Source organism: Gasterosteus aculeatus, chromosome 14 (assembly GCF_964276395.1).
Source record: "Gasterosteus aculeatus chromosome 14, fGasAcu3.hap1.1, whole genome shotgun sequence".
NCBI lineage: Eukaryota > Metazoa > Chordata > Actinopteri > Perciformes > Gasterosteidae > Gasterosteus > Gasterosteus aculeatus.
In genome coordinates, this window is record NC_135702.1 from 1725866 (window position 1) to 1747255 (window position 21390).

General features: G+C 47.1%; 2 protein-coding genes across 6 annotated transcripts; both read right to left on the reverse strand.

Moving 5' to 3' along the window:
* Positions 1–28: 28 nt before the first annotated feature.
* Positions 29–19323, reverse strand: clip1b (CAP-GLY domain containing linker protein 1b). Of its 5 annotated transcripts, none has more exons than XM_040197343.2 (22): positions 19144–19323; positions 16808–17000; positions 16100–16492; positions 15888–16018; positions 15676–15800; positions 15374–15575; positions 15095–15292; positions 14719–14822; positions 14572–14632; positions 13825–13929; positions 13190–13351; positions 13005–13100; positions 12866–12923; positions 12672–12757; positions 10617–10691; positions 6728–6819; positions 4020–4062; positions 3774–3817; positions 3383–3476; positions 3035–3298; positions 2846–2958; positions 29–2717 (listed from the first exon to the last, which is right to left on the reverse strand). In XM_040197343.2, the coding sequence occupies exons 2-22, from the start codon at positions 16896–16898 to the stop codon at positions 2480–2482; spliced, it is 2775 nt and encodes a 924-aa protein (XP_040053277.2). In that variant the 5' UTR covers positions 16899–17000; positions 19144–19323; the 3' UTR covers positions 29–2479. The 5 variants fall into 5 exon arrangements, with proteins under 5 accessions (XP_040053277.2, XP_077944880.1, XP_040053278.2 ...); XM_078088754.1 differs by having other exon boundaries at positions 19203–19322; XM_040197344.2 differs by lacking the exon at positions 13825–13929.
* Positions 19324–19820: 497 nt separating this feature from the next.
* On the reverse strand, positions 19821–21371 carry LOC120831748 (hydroxycarboxylic acid receptor 3). The gene has a single exon (XM_040197470.2). The coding sequence runs from the start codon at positions 21369–21371 to the stop codon at positions 20322–20324; it is 1050 nt and encodes a 349-aa protein (XP_040053404.1). The 3' UTR covers positions 19821–20321.
* Positions 21372–21390: the final 19 nt, after the last annotated feature.

Sequence of the window (21390 nt, forward strand, 5' to 3'; positions counted from 1 at the left end):
ATATCTCTACACACACACACACACAAGCTGGTTTCTTAGTATTTCTATTGGACTGTTCAGGAGTATTCGGTACATACAAAACATTTCACACCACGTCAACATCTGTAAAACAGTCCTGCAGCCGTTTGTTGACGGCGCCTGAAACGGTTACATTTATATAAAACGTTACACACATAATTAGACGCACCACTTATAAAGTACACAATGTTTTAAAGTCTTTACAAATGGGTTTTTTTTCCTTATCAACGTTGCAGAAAAATAAAATGTGCACAGAAAGCTTTTCGTCTCACGGCAGCGTGGACACATCGAGCAGAAGGAAGCTCTGATTAGTATTTACAAAGACTCGTGTCAGTGGTTAGTCACATAATACACCACAGGATTCAATATGATCCAGATGTTGTGCTTACAAGGAGGTCAAATGTTCGCTGTAGGTCAAAGGACGAGTTCCACGTCTGAGGAAACACGCTCGTGAGCTTCCTGAGGGACGACATCACTTAAAGGACTAATCTGTAGATTTATTAGTGTTAATACGCAGAGATTAGAATACAAAGTCATTTTACTGAACGCACTCTGCTTACAACCTTTGCCCACGTTACCCACAATGCAACTGGACCCTGACGGGAGATGTGGGTACATGTTACGCTAGCGGTTAGTAAACTTTAATTCTTCAACCGACGTTGACTCAAGTGACATCACACGAGGAACTTCATCGGCTCCTTCCGGACTTCAAATGGTTTTTGTTACAACTTTGTTTTGCGAGAAATTGTTTACGATTAAAGTGCACGTGCTCCGTCCTCTCAGACGGTAAAACGCATTTTTCCCAAAACGTGAAGCGTTCGCTCTTAAAAATCACCGTAGTTTGTTTTACTGCTGAATCTTTTAAAGTGGAAAGTGCGGGACTGAGTCAGTCGAGGCTTCTGTCGTTTGTATCCGGGGAGTCTTTATCCTGTAACACGAGGCGGAAGTACTTCCTGCTGCAGCCGTCCCCACAGGAAGAACCTAATTGAGTGTGTAGAAGTACACACTGAGCAGTACACTGAGCAGTACACACTGAGCAGTACACACTGAGCAGTACACTGAGCAGTACACACTGAGCAGTACACTGAGCAGTACACTGAGCAGTACACACTGAGCAGTACACTGAGCAGTACACACTGAGCAGTACACACTGAGCAGTACACTGAGCAGTACACACTGAGCAGTACACACTGAGCAGTACACTGAGCAGTACACACTGAGCAGTACACTGAGCAGTACACACTGAGCAGTACACACTGAGCAGTACACTGAGCAGTACACACTGAGCAGTACACACTGAGCAGTACACTGAGCAGTACACACTGAGCAGTACACACTGAGCAGTACACTGAGCAGTACACACTGAGCAGTACACACTGAGCAGTACACTGAGCAGCACACACTGAGCAGTACACACTGAGCAGTACACACTGAGCAGTACACTGAGCAGTACACACTGAGCAGTACACACTGAGCAGTACACTGAGCAGTACACACTGAGCAGTACACACTGAGCAGTACACTGAGCAGCACACACTGAGATGCGGCCAAAAGGCGGAAACTTGGAAGCTACAATTTCCAAAGTCGAGACAGAAATTACGTAAAGTTTCACGTTTTCCAAAAACGAAGCTTGAGGCTGGTCAGGAGTGTCAGGGCCAATAAGAAAAGGTCAATATAATATCTAATAAAGCTGTGATATTACGAGAATACAGTCATTGTATTTCAACAACTAAGTTGGAATATTTAAAGAACCTTTAGAGAATAAAGTTGTTATATTGAGAGAAAAGTTATGGCAGTAAATATTTTGAGCTGTCATAATTATAATATAATTAAAAGGATGCAATTTTAATAGTGAGTACAATATTAAACGTGAATGTATTGACTGTTGAGAAATGATAAAACAACACATTTAAAAGTCATGCAGTTTTTTTGCATAAATTATTTCAACTAAACACAGAAATATTGTGCAAGAAATGTAGTTATTGTTAAAGTTTGTCTCCAAAAACAGCATAATTAACTTTGATTTCTACCCTACTACATACCGTATGAACAGTTTAGTCTGATTTATGAATGATGTGTGCGTCTCACTTGTCGTGGCTCTAACACTCTGACGCCTGCAGGGGCGCTAACGAGTTTCCACTGTGCTTTAATAACTAACAAATACACTTGTTATTTTCTAAGAAACAAAACGATACAAAACGACGAGTGCAGAGGACGCATCGCCTTTTCCCTCGTTCCTACGAACGCCAATATTGCACCGAAGCAGCATATTTGGAGGCGTTACAGTTTATGTGAGAGCTGCAGGGGGAGCGGACGCGGGTCAGTGGCCACCAGTGATGTGCATAAATACAGTAGAAAAATACAATATGGAGGAACTCTGGACGGGACGGGGAGCCGGACGGAGAGAGAGAGAGAGAGAGAGAAAAGGGGGAGTAGTGGAGAAGAGGGAGGAGTGTTGCTCCTAGAAGGTCTGGTCGTCGTTGCAGGACTCGGTGGCGTGGCCGAAGGCCTCGCAGATGTCGCAGTAGGGCCTCTCGTCGGCCCGCTTGCCGTGGTAGGCGGTGTGGGGGACGGCGTCGGGGCTCTGCGCCTGCGTGGGACAGTCCTCCGTGTCGTGGAGGTCGAAGCGGTCGCAGATGTCGCAGAAGAGGCGCGGCGTGGCCTTCTTCTCCGCCTGCTTGGACGCGCCCTCGTGCGAGCTGTGGGAGGCGCAGAGAGGGGGAGGGGCTCAGTGTGGGGGAGGAGCTCCTCCTCCTCTGGGGCCCCTCGTACAAATACTCACATCCGGGATCCACCCCGAAAGTCACCAAATGAAAACACTTCTTACCCGTCGGCGCCGTCGGTGCCGTTGAACTCGGCCAGCGCGAGCTTCTTCAGTTTGACCTTCAGCTCCTCGTTCTTCCGCTGGAGGTCCACGATCACGCTGTTCAGGAAGTTGATCTGCGGGAGGAGACACGGATCAGCCATCGCTCATTCCCGGAGGAGGAGGAGGAGGAGGAAGAGGAGGAATTCTTACCTGCCCCTCAGCGAACTCCTTCTCCTCCCTCAGCTGCTCCATAGCCGCATCACCCGCGGAGGCATCGCTGAGGAAGAGGTCGATCCTCGCCTCCTCACCCGAGGGCGGAGCCTCCCGGTCTCCTCCCTCCGACGCCCGCGTTCCCATGAGCCTTTGCTCCAGGCCGTGGACGCGGCTCCGCAGCCTGGCCTTGTCTCCCTCCAGCGCCTCCACGGCCGCCTGCAGCGTCTTGGCCACGGCGCTCTCTCCTCGCAGCACGGCGATCTGCGGCGGATCAAACCGAGCGGTCAGATACCAGCGGGGGAGGAAGAGGAGGAGGAGGAGGAGGACATGGTTGGCTGTGAGCACCTCCTTCCTCAGAGACTCCAGCTCCTGGTCTTTGTCTCCGGTGGATCTCTGGGAGTTTGCTCCCCTGTCGGTGGCCGGGCCGCAGACGCTCCCTCTGGGGGAGGACGGGTTCAGTTAGCAGCGCTTCCATAAACAGTCACGTGTCCTTGATTGGAAAGCATCACTAGCTGTACACACGCTACCTTACTATGAAGGCTTTTTACCGTAAAACATCACATTCAGGTTCTCGTCCTCCGGTAACGAGTTCAGAAATGTGAGAAGATTAAAAAACCCTCTCGTTCGTCACAAATAAGACTTATAAACAGAATGAAACAGGATCAAACAAACACACGGAGCAACTTTTAGAAACGTTTGTTTGAGAAAAAAAGAAATCCATAAACTCTTCACTCACCGGGTCTTCATGTCCGGCTGCTGACTGGGACGGTCCTCAGTGTGCTGTGAACACACACACACACACACACACACACACAGGTATTTAAATAGAAGCTAAAGCCGTGTGATCTTCCGTCCCAGCAGGAGGTAAATCCTCGCTTTGCCAGAATCAATCAAACCTGAAACTCTTCAGCGGGACGAAGGTCAACAAGCTTGTTTGTGTAATAACAATAATAATAATGATAGTTTTCGTGAAGCTTGGTACCTCGTCGAGGGGCGGAGACTTCTGGGAGGTGTTGAGCTCCTCGCTGAGGGGAGAGAAAGAGGAAACGTTACACCCGAAGGCAGAAGCTTCGGATGGATCTGTGCACACAGATGTGTTGACATCTGGCCGACGTCCCCACGGGACACAAACACAGAGTTGTTTTTCAGATCTGATCCTGAGCCGCGGGTCGCTCTGTGAAATGACGATCTGCAGTCTTTTATAGACGGAACAAATAATTTATTAATTCATTAAGATAATTATCAGCATTAACTGATCGCAAACCTACTTTAACTTTGTATCCAATGAAAAGGGATGAAACCGTCTTAAAATAAGCTGCAGAAACACTTCATAACGCTTTCACATAACAGGTATTTAAATATTAATTGCAGCCCCTTTACAGCAAAAAATGACTTCTGAAAAAAAAAGATTTCTTTGAGATTTATCAAATGAAATTTATTTTTGTAAAAGCAGTGAGATCAGTTTGAAGCAAAGAGACTTTCTACCGATATAATTAATCCTCAGTGTGAAACCCGTCTGCTGGTCGGGATCGTCTGAAGCATCTCAAAGCCCTCACATGCACACCATCACATGCACACCATCACATGCACACCATCACATGCACACCATCACAAGCACACCATCACATGCACACCATCACATGCACACCATCACAAGCACACCATCACATGCACACCATCACATGCACACCATCACATGCACACGCACACCATCACATGCACACCATCACATGCACACCATCACATGCACACCATCACATGCACACCATCACATGCACACGCACACCATCACAAGCACACCATCACAAGCACACCATCACACGCACACCATCACACGCACACCATCACAAGCACACCATCACATGCACACCATCACATGCACACCATCACAAGCACACCATCACATGCACACGCACACCATCACATGCACACCATCACATGCACACCATCACAAGCACACCATCACATGCACACGCACACCATCACACGCACACCATCACACGCACACCATCACATGCACACCATCACATGCACACCATCACAAGCACACCATCACATGCACACGCACACCATCACATGCACACCATCACATGCACACCATCACATGCACACCATCACATGCACACCATCACAAGCACACCATCACATGCACACCATCACATGCACACCATCACATGCACACGCACACCATCACATGCACACGCACACCATCACATGCACACCATCACATGCACACGCACACCATCACATGCACACGCACACCATCACAAGCACACCATCACATGCACACCATCACATGCACACCATCACACGCACACCATCACACGCACACCATCACAAGCACACCATCACATGCACACCATCACACGCACACCATCACACGCACACCATCACATGCACACCATCACATGCACACGCACACTGGCCTGTCGGGGAATTTAGGATCCAGATATTTATGGACATTTAAATTAGCTCCATGAAGGTGGAGCTCAGAAGGAAAACGCCTCGTGATTCCGGAGGAATCTGATTGGTTTGCATCCACTTTGTTCCAGAAGCATTTATGAGGCAAACATCTCCACAACGTCAGGAAGTTGTTGCTGTGAAACTTGTTCATGTACATTTCAGGATGAAATTAATTATTTTTTTAAAAATATTAACATCTAATTTCAACAGACAAACTAACCAGGATTTGACCCACAGTGACGTCATAAACAACATAAAACACATCTGAGCTGCTGAGACGCACAAAGGTCACATTGATCACAAACGCGCACACAAACACACACACACACACACAATAGGGAAAGGAGCCGCCATGTTGGAGCCAGGCGGTCCTAGGAGGACGGACGGAGCGATTGCATAACAGCAGCAGGCAGAGGAAGGATGGAGGACGGATGGAGGAGGAAAGAGAGAGGAGGGAGGGAGGAAGGAGGGAGGGAGGCTTTGAGGAGAGGAGACAGAGAGCCTCAGATGTTTTAAGCGGGATTCCTCTTTGTAGGTTTAAAAGTCTAAACTGTTCACTTTGCCCGTTACATCGTCACCAAGGAGACTCGTGGACATCTCCGCCTCCCGCTCCTCCGTCAGGTCGCCACACACACTGATGTCTGAAATTCAGCCAATTAGATCCATCTGGAGCTGTGATGTCACAGCTCGGGGCTCTGATGACTCAGGGGAGGTGTGGCGGGATGACGTACAGACACCACATACGGCTCACACACACACACACACACACACACACACACACAGATATCTGGATGGAGATTCAACACAAACCCAACAAAGTCCTATAAAAGCATGGAGTATAGACCATAACTATATATATATATATAGAGATATATTTTCATTTGCTTCCAGTCGATGCGTGCCCCAAATCTACACTCGTCATATGAAAAGAGGGCAAGACATCTTCGGTCAGTGTGACCTCAAAGATCTAGAACATTTTGTGCTTATTGTGCGTCCGTCACATCCATGATCACAATCACACTTCACACAACCATTCATGGAATTCACGGCAGAGAGCCTTCAATGACACATTCTTTTTATATGTGCACTTCAATAAGATGACGTTGAGTCAGCACGTTTTAATCAGATGGACAGATCCACCACGGCAGTGTGTGTGTGTGTGTCTGTGTGCGTGTCACCTTCACAGGAGACACACTGTAGGATCACATTAGTTTGGTGAGGACTCACATTTCTTTGCAGAGGACCTCAAGTCGATGACTCTCCTCGGACACACTCCGCTCCTCCTGGTATCTGGAGCTCTGCTGCTTCAAAGCCTCCAGCTGGAGACGCACACACACACGCACGCACACACACACACACACACACACGCTCAGGTCAGAAGTGACTTTTCTTTAAGGATTACTATGTTGATTTAATGTATTCTTGTTTGAGCCATGAACACAATAGAATGATAAATTATATCAATATGTTGCATCGGTTCTCGGAGAAGTTGGACGATTTCTGACTCAAAACCCAAAAGACATCAAATGTTGTTGCATAAGATAAAGAGAGGCAGCGAATCTTCATTTTACAAAAGGTGGAACCAGCAAATGTTTGACTTTGCGAATATTTCTTCAAAGGACTAATCAACTATCAGACTGCTGGTGCTTCAGGGGTTAAAAGGCAGCGAGGAAGCGTTCCTGGTTCGGGTCCAATCAAAGAGCTTTTGTTGCATCTCACTCTCCCTCCGTTCAAGATGTCTGTGATAAAGACTAGAAACACTTAAACCTAAAACGTACTTCACTCATACTACTTCTCAGTCGGCAAATCAACTGACCATGAACATATTCGACATCATTGAACATCTCTCACACATCACTGAGCCTCAGCTCATTCGTAAAAGTTCTTGGTGAGTCGGCAAAGAGCCGAATCAGATCAATCCACCGGAAACTAAAAATAAAAGCCCCAAAGACATCACCTCCTTAACTTTAAGTCTCATTCATTTGGTCCAGATGTGGAGATTAAAAATGAAGCCTCTAACTGGCTCAGTAGAGTTGAAATAGCAGCAGTCAATGATGAGCTACTTTTAAATCAATGCGTTTGCCACAGCTGGCTTCAGATGGGATAAAATCAGTGTGCAGCCTGTTTCCCTTTGCACATCTGCACATCTGCATGTTTCCTCGCCGTGTTTTCAGAGGACAGTTTCTGACTTTTTTGCCCCACAGAGGTGATCTGCAGCTCCGAGAGGAGCTCTAGTCCTCCAGAACAACACACACATGTAGAACGGGATCGTCGCCCGTGCAAAGGACACGTCCCAGAATTCCACACCAGGCGCCAATAACAGTCATTAATGAGAGATAATTAAAGATCGACGAACAGCTCCTCCTCTGAAGCACACAGCGTCCTACCTGGTAGGGAGGCGGGTAGATGTTACTGGAGTAACCCTGATGCAGAGCGGCTACGTCCATACCTGCACAGCTCGCCGCTGTTAAAGCTATGACGGCCCCCCCCAGCCGCCCCCCCGTCTACAGCATCACACGCACGGACTAAACAAGCTGGGCATCAATAAACCATCAGCTCTCCTCTCCCACCGTGCACGCTGCCAGAGGGATGTGGAGTCTCTCTCTCTCTCTCAGTGCTTCCATTATGTAACACAGAGCAGAATAGGCTCCTCCCAGAAACCCCCCCCCCCACTTCCCACCAGCATATGTACACACTCCTCTCTAAGGGTTCCACTTTCATTCAAAGGGTTTCACAGCACGAGGTCCGATAAAGACTTTCTGATACCAAATATATGATTACAGAGTACACTAGATAGACTACAAGACTACCCTAGATAGACTACAAGACTACCCTAGATAGACTACACAAGATATACTACACAAGATAGACTTCAAGACTACACTAGATAGACTACACAAGATAGACTTCAAGACTACACTAGATAGACTACAAGACTACCCTAGATAGACTACACAAGATATACTACACAAGATAGACTTCAAGACTACACTAGATAGACTACACAAGATAGACTTCAAGACTACACTAGATAGACTACAAGACTACCCTAGATAGACTACACAAGATATACTACACAAGATAGACTTCAAGACTACACTAGATAGACTACAAGACTACCCTAGATAGACTACACAAGATATACTACACAAGATAGACTTCAAGACTACACTAGATAGACTACAATACTACACAAGATAGACTACACAAGATAGACTACACAAGATAGACTACACAAGATAGACTACACAAGATAGACTTCAAGACTACACTAGATAGACTACAAGACTACCCTAGATAGACTACACAAGATAGACTACAAGACTACCCTAGATAGACTACACAAGATAGACTTCAAGACTACACAAGATGGACTACACAAGATAGACTACACAAGATAGACTACACAAGATAGACTACACAAGATATACTACACAAGATAGACTTCAAGACTACACTAGATAGACTACAAGACTACCCTACATAGACTACACAAGATAGACTACAAGACTACCCTAGATAGACTACACAAGATAGACTTCAAGACTACACAAGATGGACTACACAAGATATACTACACAAGATAGACTTCAAGACTACACAAGATAGACTACAAGACTACCCTAGATAGACTACACAAGATAGACTTCAAGACTACACTAGATAGACTACAAGACTACCCTAGATAGACTACACAAGATATACTACACAAGATAGAATTCAAGACTACACAAGATAGACTACAAGACTACCCTAGATAGACTACACAAGATAGACTTCAAGACTACACTAGATAGACTACAAGACTACCCTAGATAGACTACACAAGATATACTACACAATATAGACTTCAAGACTACACAAGATAGACTACAAGACTACCCTAGATAGACTACACAAGATAGACTTCAAGACTACACTAGATAGACTACAAGACTAACCTAGATAGACTACACAAGATATACTACACAAGATAGACTTCAAGACTACACAAGATAGACTACAAGACTACCCTAGATAGACTACACAAGATAGACTACACAATATAGACTACAAGACTACCCTAGATAGACTACACAAGATATACTACACAAGAGAGACTTCAAGACTACACTAGATAGACTACATGTTACGTCAACGTCTTACATGCAGTCATCAATTTTCATTAATTAATAGGTCTGTTGTTTTACCGATTAAACACTTGTTCAGAAACGTTTTTTATTTCTTTAATGGTCGATCAATGGGAGATCAATTTGTTGACCATTACTCAAACCCAATGATATTCTATTTACACTGACAACAACAACAAAATAAGAATGAATAAAAAAAATAAACTATATATAATTTAAATAATAAAGAAATAACCAGGTTTATGTTCCATTTATTCCACTCTACCAAGAAATAACAATAACCCAGAATCCGGTTTACCATCAACAGAAATAAAGAAAAAACAGCAAATAAAAACCTCCACTGAGGAGCTGGAAGCAGCATTTCTTCCTTCGTCATGATGACGTTTCCTTGTCATCTATCGGCGCCGTCTCATAAAGGCTTTAAAACAATAATGACATTCACAAAACCGTTCAAACAATCAATCGGTTCCCACACAGACAGACAACAGATGTGTGACAACACAAGACAGAAGAGGCCGAGCTCCAGCCAACCGAGGCAATGTTGTGTCCACACACACACACACACACACACACACACACACACACACACACACACACAGCCTTACATCACAGCCTCCACCAACACGGCTGAGCGCGGAGGAGAAGCAGATGTTGAATAAATCACAATGAGAGACATAACTCTTGTTCTTTCGCTTTAGTGAAGCTGCAGAAACATTTCACATCTTTACCGATTGTTTCAACATTCAGTTCAGTGCGATGGTGCCGAAAAGAACTCCCTCAAAGAGAAAAGGGCCACGCATCTTGTTGCCGCGACAACGAACATCTGGAGCCCACAAACAGCTGGTAACTGCAGGACAGCAGTTTGAGCAGTTTAAGAAATATTTAAAGGAAAAGCTACAAACGTGGAGGCGACGATCACCTGGCCTCCACCAGAATGAAATACAACTTGAATGACCCATATTTCACTGTGGAGGCCTTCTGCTCACCTGCGTCTCCAGCGTCTCCTTCTCATTGGTCAGCTTCTCGAGCGAGAGGGACGTCCTTTCAGACTTTTCTTTAGCCTGGAAAAAACAAAGGAATTTATATTGATCAGCTCCATGTGGTTTAGTCACAAATAACAATGTTCTTTCAACACTCAGAATTTTTTATAATTATTTTGTGTTCACAGAATAAACAACAAAATGTGTGGTCAACAACCAATTGACTCTCATCTCCAGAATCATCCCCACCTTTCATTCCTCAAGTGGTTCTTATTTTATGTAACATCAATTTAAAACTGTATTTGCTGATATTTGGCCACTCAGGGGCAGCATAAATAAGCTGGAAAACAAAAATACATTATGTGAAAAAAATGTTTATAAAAAGTGAAATAAATGAATATGTTAGGTCAAAAATGTCATGGGAAAAAAAACAAAAAAATATGTCGAAAAATTGTTTTAAAAAAAAGTCAAAAAAATTAGGTCAAAAAAAGTTTTTAAAAAAAGTTTTTGAAAAAAAGTCTAAAGAATGTTTTGAAAAAAAGTCAAAAAATGTTGGATTGATAAATGTTGTGGAAAAGTCAAAATGTTATGTCGAATAACATTTTGAAAAAAAGTCAAAAAATATCAGGTCAAAAAAGTTTCCCAAAAAAGTCAAAAGAAATTGAAAAAGAAATGTCATGGGAAAAACAAGTCAAAAAATATTTGGGAAAAAAAATTTCAAAAGAGATGTTAGGTCGGAAAAGGTTCTGAAATATATTATTAGGTAAAAAAAAAAGACAGCACGCCATTAATAGACCGGAAAGATGAAAGGTCATCAGAAAGGAGCCGAGGCGGCCCGGAGCTCCACCGCTTCCATTAGTAACCCAGCGAAGCGAGAGCAGAGAGCTTTAACTTCAGGGAACATCTCGTCACACATTACAGGAGAACGTTAAAGCCGGCAGAGGCTTTATTTACGTCCCTGCTGAACCTGATCAAATAAACATTAAAATCTGTTACTCTGTAAGGTGAATAATTTGTGTCTTCAATGATTCACATCAATGATACATTCAGATACAATTAATCAAGTTTACTCAAATACTTTGCCTGAGTATTATTATTGTTTGCATGTATCTACTTTTACTATTTACTATACTACATCTCAGAGGGGAATATTGTAATAATTATACTTCAAATATATCTACTTTTTTCAGTGGAGGCTTTTAATTACTTACAGATTTGGATTACTAACACAAAACATTATCTAAATATATAATAACAATATGATAAATATTTTGCAGGATTACTACTTAAAGTAAACTTTGATGCTAATACTTATACTGTGCATGTACTCAAGTTTTAGATGCAGTACTTGTTACAGCTTGTAACAGAGTATTTCTACTCAGTTGTGGTACTCTGCGTATTTCACGTACTTCACTACTGCTTATTCTGAATAATGTAATCCTTCCACACATTATATTTTACTCTGATTATAAAGCTTTTCTTTTTCCAATGGTGGGAACGGTATTTGAACGCATCATCAAGGCAAACAGCTGACAGACCGTGAATCTGTAAAGCTTGAATTAACACAAAGAAGCAGACTGGTGCGTATAAGAAAGTGTGCATGCGTGTGTTAGTAATGTCTCAACAACCTAAAATACACTGTGCCTGTGGCCAAAGAGCTGCAGCAACTCGGAAGGGAAGCAGACTGGAGGATTATTTAATGAGGAGGATACAACAACGGGAAAACACACATTTCTTTATAGTATGAAGAGTATTTATTGTGCGGTAAAATGTTTTAATATTATATCTGATGTTTCTGGATTAACGTCACTGCTGCGTTAATGTGTGCGCTGCATTTTACCGCTGTGGATGTTTTTAACTCCTCTAATGTCGGTCAGCTCTCTCTTCTTCAAAGGCCACAGCTGTATTCAAAAACTAAAGCTGTCAAACAAATGTATTGGAGTAAAAGGTACAACGTGTACCTCTGAGATGTAGTGCGGTAAAGAGTAGCGATGTAGAGGAGGAGGTGCAGGTCAAAGCACCAGTACCTCAGTATTGTGGGTATTGGTGTAGATGAGGTACCTGCAGCAGCTGCTCCGCTCTGATCCGACTCTCCTCTCTCAGCGCCTGGACGTCGCTCTTCGACCGCTCGACGCTCTGCTGCAGCTCTGACGGGAAGCACAAGGACGACATCGTCAGTCATCTTTACACCGGGGGGGGTGGGGGGGGGGGGGGCGCAGTGGGGTACGGGGTGAGCTGCTCCGGGTGCGTCTAACCTCTCGTGGTCCTCGCCGTCCGGCCGCCCTCCTCCTCGGCGGCCTCCAGCTTCAGTCTCTGAAAGCGGAGAAGAGGAGAGAAATGAACCCCTGAATTCTCACAAACACGACACGCGTCCAGAGCATCTTTTCTCCTCACCAGCTCGGTCAGCTGCTGTCCCAGCGAGTTCTTCTCGCGCTGCGCGGACTGGAGCTCCTTCTGCCGGCTCTCTGCGTCCACGCTCAGCTCGCTGATCTGTTCACGGGGGGGAGGGGGTGGGCACGCCGTGAGTGACGCGACGGCCGCGGCAGCTCCAACAAACCACACGTACCAAATGGTGTCACCTTCTTCTCCTGAGCCTGAGCCTGGGCCTTCAGCCGGCTGATCTGCTGCTGGGACAGGGACGCCGCGTCCTCCTTCTGCTGGGACGCCCGCAGCCGGAGCTGGAGGTCGGCCACCTCCCTCTCCAGCTCCATGATCCTGGAGCGCTCCGACACCGTGGCCACCTGCGGGGGGGGGGGGGGGCGGATCCCGGATGTCTAGTCTTTAACTCGATCATTGGATTGTTAGAGATCCAACTGTTTAAAAAGGACTGAAAGCAATAAAGACTAGCATTGGTTCTGGACCAAACTAGTCGTAGGACTCGGCCTTTATTAACTTTTTATGGATCACCGTCCTGATCGGAAGACAAACTAACGTTTCACAGGATAGAAGGAAGAAGAAAAAAAAGGTCCAACGTCTCCAAAAGCACAAGCATTTGCCGAATCTTGTTTAAAATAAAGAAACATTCGTGCACACATGCATGAAGGATGTGTAATTATATATAATATATATATTGTGGTTGTGTGAGCAGTTAACTCTGGACCAAGCTATGAGATGAGTCTGATCATTTGCCAGTTTGCTCCTTCGATGTATTGTGTGTCATTGTTGAGAAAGCACAGTCTGGATGGGGGGAGGTGGGGGGCTCTGCCAGCATTACCCTAGTGTCCTCTAAATCCCTCTGGAGTTTTTCAGCTTTGGTCTTTTCAAAGAGCAGGCTCTGCTCGAGCTCCTTAATGTGGGCATGCTCCAGTCTGCTCTGCGTCTGTTAGTAAGAGAAGAGCAAGGAGGAGAAAGGAGAACAACACCAAACCACACCGACCACATGCTGAGAGCTTCAGACAGGAGAAGAGAGGCGACGGTCCAGTTGGACCAGTTAGTTGTGCTCATTCTGCCCCGAGTTCGTTACTTCAAGTCCTCTCATTCGCACTCTGATTCCTCGCTTCTCTTGCTCCTATTTCCAACTCAGGAGCTCATTTCCTCTGACGAGTGAGGAAGATGCAGACTAGAAGGGGAAGATGAGAGCATGTCTAGAGCAGATGAAAAGATGACGAGAGGCCGTGTAAGTGGTGAAGGTGCGTGGGGGGTGAATTAGACATGAATGAATGAATGAGGGGAAGAAAGTCTGAACGGGAGAGCCAATGAAAGATTCAATGAAGAACCCGAGCTGAATGATTGACTGGATCATCCGTTCTTTGAGGAAAATGCAAAGCAGCAGCTCAAAGATTTAGTGCCAAAAGGGCGAGAAAGAAAAGAACAGAAATCCAACCAGAGGGGCTCAAACTGTGAACATCAGCACTACAACGTAAAGTTATTCCACATAATCCACACCGAGCTTCATAAGCGAGGGAGACGGATGTCTGGAATCATGTCTAATGTGGCGCCGGATCATAAGGCCGAGAGTTACCTCCAGGTCTCCTCTGGTGATGCAGGCCTCCTCCACACTGAACTGCAGGTCCTCCACCCTCCTTAGAACATGTTGGACATAAAGCACAGCATCAGGCCCGTTGTCTCCACTCACAGCCGGGTGCTGCAGGCGGCCAGTCGGCTTCACCTCTTCTCCTCCTCCAGCTGGTTGAGCAGCTCCACTTTGTCCCGATCGGCCGCCTCCACCAGCGAGCGCAGCTGATCCAACTTCTCCTCCATCTCCACCGCGTACTGTGAACACACGAAGGGACCACGACGCACAAAACGACATGGAGACAGGTCACACATCCGGAGGACAAAAAGACAACACAAACGGGCGAGGAGCTGCCACAATGTCCTCCAACATGCAGAAAAATAATTTAAAATGCTTCCCACAACCTCAGGAAAGAGTTTACAGTTTCATCTCCTCAACAGAAAGCTCCTCGCTGACCCGGTTTAGAATCTCTGGCGAGTCTCCTTCAGGTTTGTGATTGTTTGCCTTTAAAAGAAAAGAAGCGTCGGACCTGATCGCGTCCTTTCCTCAGCAGGACCATCTCCTGCTGCACCTCCCCCGCGTGGCTCGTGGCCTTCGCCACCTCGCACCTCTCCAGGTCTCGCTCCGCCAGCAGCTGCTCGATGTGCTGCTGCTTCTCCTTCAGCGCCTCCTGCAGCGCCGTGGTGCCGGAGATCTTGCGGGCGTAGCGAGCGGACGTCTCCGTCAGCTGGGAAGACGAGAGCGAAGGGAAGTGAGACCACTGAAGCGCACACACACACCTCCAGCGCGGGCTGGCGTGAGGCCTCACCAGTCCCGCCCGGCTGGGCTTGCCGCTGATGGAGGAGGTGGCGGAGCTGAGCGAGCTGATGGAGGAGGCGCTGGGGCTCCTCTTGAGGGCCGACATCCTCCGCGAGCTCTTGGCCTTGGTCGGCGTGGTGCACGGGAAGCCGATGCGCGTCACCTTGTGGGCGGGAGCGAACAGGCCGTACCGGGACGTGCACTGGAAGTACCTGCGAGGGGGAACCACACGGGACAGGTGGGTGGGACCGTTTCCTCTGCAGGCGATTGAAGGCGGAGCAAAGCCGCGTGCCGGCGTCCTCGGGCCTTCACCTGGTCCCCGCCACGGCGCCGTCGTTCTTGCCGAGCGGTTCGTCCAGCTCCACGCCGCACCAGCCTCCCTTTGCGAAGTCCGTCTCCCCGAGGAAGCGCACCACGCCGGCCTTGTTACCGCCCACCTGGACGCGGGAAGAACAAACCCTTCGTTCAGCTTTAACGACCTCCCCCCCCCCCCCCGTCGTAGATTCAGTAGTGACGACTCGCACCAGCACGCGGTCTCCCAGCCTCAGCTCCCGCTTCTTCTTCATGGACTCCGTGTCGGAGACGTTGGACACCGACTCGCTGGATGTGAGCATTCGGTTCAGAGCGGCGCTCGTCTTCATGCCGCTCCCCGCCGCTGAGAGAGGAGGAGGAGGAGGAGGGGAGTGACGCAGAGGAAACACACGCTACATCTGTCCAAAGATCAGCTGATTGTCACCTGCACAGATGGCGCCGGCGGGCGCGGGCTCGCCCGTAACGGGGGCCCCCTCCGCCCCCTCCGCCCCCGGACTGGCGTTGCCCCCGTTGGCCTCCGTCTCCGGGAGCGCGGTCTTGGACAGCTTGGAGGGCCGCGTGAATATCCCCTTCCCATCCTCGCACTGGAAGTAGCGGACCCCCGCCACGGACCCGTCGTTCTTCCCGATGGGCTCGTCGAGCACGACGCCCGCCCACTGCCCCGGGGCGAACTGCGTGGCCCCCACGAAGCGCACCTGGCCGGGCTTGCTGCCGTTGACCCAGACCCGCTCGCCCGGCTGGAAGTCGGCGCTCCCGTCCTGGGTCGGGGAGGCGGCCTGGCCGGGGGGGTTCTCGGGAGGAACCGGCCTCGGGGAGACTGCGAGCACAATCAAACGCTACTGTTGTCATGGCAACTAGACCACGAGAAACGCTGTGGACACTCGTCACCACTACGCCGGTCTTTTGTCTAACACGGCAGCTACTGTCCCTGAATCCAAAAACAGCTTCCATATAAAATATTTGAGTGTATTACTGTACAAATGCATTGCTGTTGTTACTCTAAAGTACTACCTACTAAAGTAGTAACTCACTAAAGTACTAACAGTCAACATACTGACATTTAAAAGCTCCACATTTCCTTTTCTTATCGGCTCATATTCCTTCATTCACTCGTCTCTTGATGATTTCTTACCGGAGGACGGGGACGTCTTGGACGACCCCCCAGACGGACGGACTATTTTGCTCGGGGGTTTGAGCCCGCTGACCTTCCCTGATGTACTCATGGCTCCTGCGTTGGGGTTCCGGAGGGGGGGCTCTGGCCTGATCAAGGTGGGGGGCTAGGCCTTCCCCACCGCCCCATTAAGTCCCAATGTGATGGAAGTGAACTGAGAACAAAAATAAATAAATCAAGTATTTTTGGGAGTCGAATGGATAGCTATTTTTCTGAATAATCAATGAATTGTTATTTAAATATATATCACAATACGGCATTTAAAAATGTGCATACCACGCAAAAAAAATATAAAGGTGAGATACAGATCAATATTTTCACTCCTTTTGCTTCAATGGTTCAGCTAGTTTTATTATTATTATTTCTAAAACAAAAAAATACTTATTTAAACCTGCAAAATTAACGTCAATTTACGGTAAAAAAACACAAAATAAATTATGTAAATAGATCATTTTTCTGTACAGTCTTTACCATCACGCAGGTAATAAATGTGATGCCCAGCTGATGTTTTTACGCTCTCACTTGTCTCGTTTCTACTGTAAATGTCACAAAAGACAAATGTCCCTCATCAAATAGAGTGATGCAGTGAGGTGGATCACGTCTCCTGACCCGTGGAGGTGTGACCATGACGCCATTTTATCCATGAAGCAGAAGGTTCTCTCTGAGCAGAACTAGGTCACGACAGATATTAGGTGTCACGCTCTAAAGGCCGTGTGAAGCATTTGGTTCCCCGGCAACACAGGAGCCGTTCGCTCCCTGTCAAAACACAGGAACTACATTACCCACAGTGCAGCTCAGCCACACGCAGCATCGCCGTAGTCCCAGTGGGCTACAGAGATCACTGCTGCTCTCACTTTCTAACATGTAGACTTAACGGCCCAAATCCAGGAAAAGCTCTCAGACTTTCTTTCCCATAATGCAACAGTACTTGACAGGACCTGTGAACAGACTTTGATGAGCGTTCAACTTCTGTCTACCCAATATGCATTTAAACCATGACACGTTGCTTTGAGGTTCATCGAATTTTTTGAAATATGCAGAATTAAAAAGCACAATGTCACCTGAAGTGATGAGGGCCTTGAGGTGGGTTCTGTCAATTAACCCGTCTGCTCATGTTCCTTAGTCAATTTGAGTTTAGTTAAATGCGGACAGACGAGGAACAACGTGACCTGCAGACCGGGTTTGTGCTTCTACGTTGGACTCTCAAAGTTGTCGTTGTGAAATTGAAAAAAAAATGTTTCTACTTATTTCCTCATAAGTCGCCACGTGGAAGCTACACGTCTCCGCTCTCGTTTGGTATGCAATAAGAAGAGTGTTGTTTTTGGAGTGTGAGAAAATCCACTTGATTCTTCAGCTCAATAAACGTCATAAAATCAGATGATGCATCGTCACAATGTTGAAAACGGGAGTCGGTTCAATAAGGACGGAGACAAACACGATGCTCTTATAGGATGTGATGCTTTGATGTTTGATGATTAAACTGAACCACCAGGATATGAAGGAGACTCGTGCAGCAGACAGATCAGAGCTAATAGGAAACCACTGACAGGGAACAATCAATACTTATACTACATTCATATTCAGAAGGAAGAGTATCTCTAGTGGGGTATAAGTACAGATGTGGAGAGCCTAAGATGTCAAAAGGATGTTTTATCTTTATATCTTCATTTCTCCATCTGCATATTTGAACACTGTTTGTGGTATTGTGATATGTGGGGAAAGATAAAAAAGAGGGTTGCAGTTCCTTTGCAAATGCGCAGGTAACACGAGATGCGTCGTCTGGCTGGAACATTACCTCAGCGCCTGCTCCGCCCCGCCCAACCGGCAGCGCCAGACCAAAACAACAAGCACACCCGAGCTGTCAAATCCTCATTCCCGCCCACGGCTGCGTCCCACTCATCGCCAGCCTCTCCCAGTAACCACACACTGGCCATCGCGGGTACTCGTCGTTGCTGCTGGTTGGTGAATGCGGCCCGTAGACGCGGAGTCTGACCCGGGGTGACTGTGTCTGAGACGGGCTTCATTCTATTCGCTGCGTCTCCCGCGCCCACCAACTTCTGTGGGAACACGTTTCCTTCACAGCCCCCCACGCGTTCGTGTTGAAACCGCAGGTTACTTTTACCTCGACGCGCTGTCGGCCAGAGAGTCTCAGCCATTGAACATTGCGCTGAATATGTTAGTGTCTAGAGCTTTTAGGTCCCTGTTGGAATGCGCCCCAACTGACAAAGCTGGCTAGCTAGCTTTCAGATTAGCATGTTAAACATAAACCGGGGCTAACGTAAAATAATAAAATGTACCTGATATTGAAGCTACATTGAAGCGGACATTTGTGTAACGGGTTGCTGCGGAAGCTCACTCGGTGTCCGCTGGTGAACTGAGCCCGGCTGGAGGACGTCGTTGCGGGTGAAGAGTCTCTCTTTAAACCGTTAAGTTTACATGTTTCCCTTCCTCTCCCAGCCCAGCCCCAGCATGACGTCACCTTGGGAATAAATGATGCCTCCACGGACCGGGCTGAGGGCTCGGACATCTGAGGATTCATGAAATACGACTTCGGAAAGGACTCAAATTATGGAAAAAGAGTTTTTTGAGTTTGTATCTCAAAGCAATGACTTTGTAGCACAAAAGAAGATATAAAGCAAAACTAATGTGTATTTTAACGAGTTATTGACGATGTTTCACACAAATGTTTTGTTAAACCAGGTGAACGAGTTTGTATTGCAAATAATGTATTAGTATCACAAAATAATGACTGCCATTAAATAAGGAATTATTTCAAAGAAAAATATGCTATCAAGACTTCCAATTTAAGAAGTAAATATACCTCTTGTATAAGCGGAATAATACTTCATTTGAAATGTAACAAGATTTTTTGGGAACTACTTTGCATCTTGTCTGGGATCTTCGACGTCCTTTAAGGTTTGGTGTTATTACATTAGCTAAATAAAAATAAGGCAAACAGGAGTATGTAACGGTGTTGGTTATTGCAATATTTATTTGCTGAAAACAACTTCACAGGATACAAATATTGGGAATGTGCAAAAATATCTACATACGCAGACTTGTTGGAATCACTTGCATCTTCTCTACCTTTTAAACTTCCCTCTGGCTGTTCGAATAATATTTATGTTGAAATCAGTCAACTTGTTAGCAGATTATGAGTGATTGACTATTTAAAGTATAAGAACTAAATTGTACAACACAATAAACACTTAACTGATACATTGGATTATTCACAGTGCATTTTAAAACTCACTTTTTCTTTCTCAAAATAATTGCTCTAATTAAAAACCCTCCCATGGGTTTGTGTTCGCTGTTTACAAGTACACAGCTGCTAATTATTATTTAAGGTTGGTAATTGTGTGGACAATTAAAGCCGAACATGCATTCTATTATAGCTCTAAACTGGGATAATATTAACGTTATCAGGACCCAGACCTTTAACGTGCCTCCAGCAGTAATTAGAGAACCAGCATCTTTAATCCCGTCCGCCATCGACGGTGACGACCCCGTCCTCCGTCGCACCCGTCTGCGTGCCGTCTCCACGCCGCCGCAGCAGCTTATTCAGCAGCTTGTTGAAGGTACCGCTGAAGGCCGGGCTGGAGAAGTAGTACACCACCGGGTTGAGGACGCTGTTGAAGTAGGTGAAGCACACAGAGGTGTAGAAGGCCAGGTTGGCCTCCTCGAAGTACCTGCATTCGTCGTACCACACCTTGAGGATCCACACGGCGATGCGCGAGACGGTGCTGGGGAAGAAGCAGGTGATGAAAATCAGAGCCACGGCCGCCACGAACTGAACGGCCCGCTTGATCTTCCCCTTCTTGTCCAGCGTCCGGACCCTGAGCTGCCACGCGATCCGGGTGGTGCAGAAGGCCACGATGGCGGTGGGCAGGAAGAACTGGAGGACGTAGAAGGCGTTGTGCCAGGTGGAGAGCGGGCTGAAGCCCATGCAGATGTTGAAGCTCTCACACTGAGTGCGGTTGCCGTTGTAGAAGAAGTGCTCGTTGGCCAGGAGGTACCCGGTGGCCAGAAAAATCAGACCCCAGAGGCCGAGCGAGACCCAGAGGGCGTAGCCCAGACCCATCCGGTTGATCCGGTTCCCCGGGTGGACGATCTTCAGGTACCGGTCGACGGCGACGGCCGTGAGGAAGAAGATTCCCGCCGCGCGGTTGGCCGCCAGCAGGAAGAGCAGCACGCGGCACGGCACGTCGCCGTACAGCCAGTCCTGCCCCCGCCGGTAGTAGTCGGCGCGGAAGGGCAGGCAGAACAGCACCACGGAGTCGGCCACGGCCAGGTGGGTCAGGTACACGGCGTTGGGCTGCCAGGAGTCCATGTGGAAGACGAACATCCACAGCGCCACCACGTTGCCCATCAGCCCGAACATGAACTCCAGGATGAGGACGGGGGGCAGAAACCGGTTCAGGACGGGCGCCTCGAAGGCGCAGCACCGGTCCGCCGCCGAGAGGTTCATCTTCCCGAGCCGCCGGCTGGTGTTTGCGTTCATGCAGAAGGATCCCCGGGCAAACATCGGTTATCTCCAGGGAGGC

What these genes read in the sequence shown, in the direction of transcription:
- clip1b (XM_040197343.2), bottom strand. Translation starts at nt 16,898, where the DNA reads ATGAGTACATCAGGGAAGGTCAGCGGGCTCAAACCCCCGAGCAAAATA. An exon ending in TGAGGAAAGGACGCGATCAG is followed by an intron (nt 14,823 to 15,094) that starts GTCCGACGCTTC and finishes GTGTGTTCACAG; the next exon opens with TACGCGGTGGAGATGGAGGA. An exon ending in AGGAGTTCGCTGAGGGGCAG is followed by an intron (nt 2,959 to 3,034) that starts GTAAGAATTCCT and finishes CTCCTCCCGCAG; the next exon opens with ATCAACTTCCTGAACAGCGT.
- LOC120831748 (XM_040197470.2), bottom strand. Translation starts at nt 21,371, where the DNA reads ATGTTTGCCCGGGGATCCTTCTGCATGAACGCAAACACCAGCCGGCGG.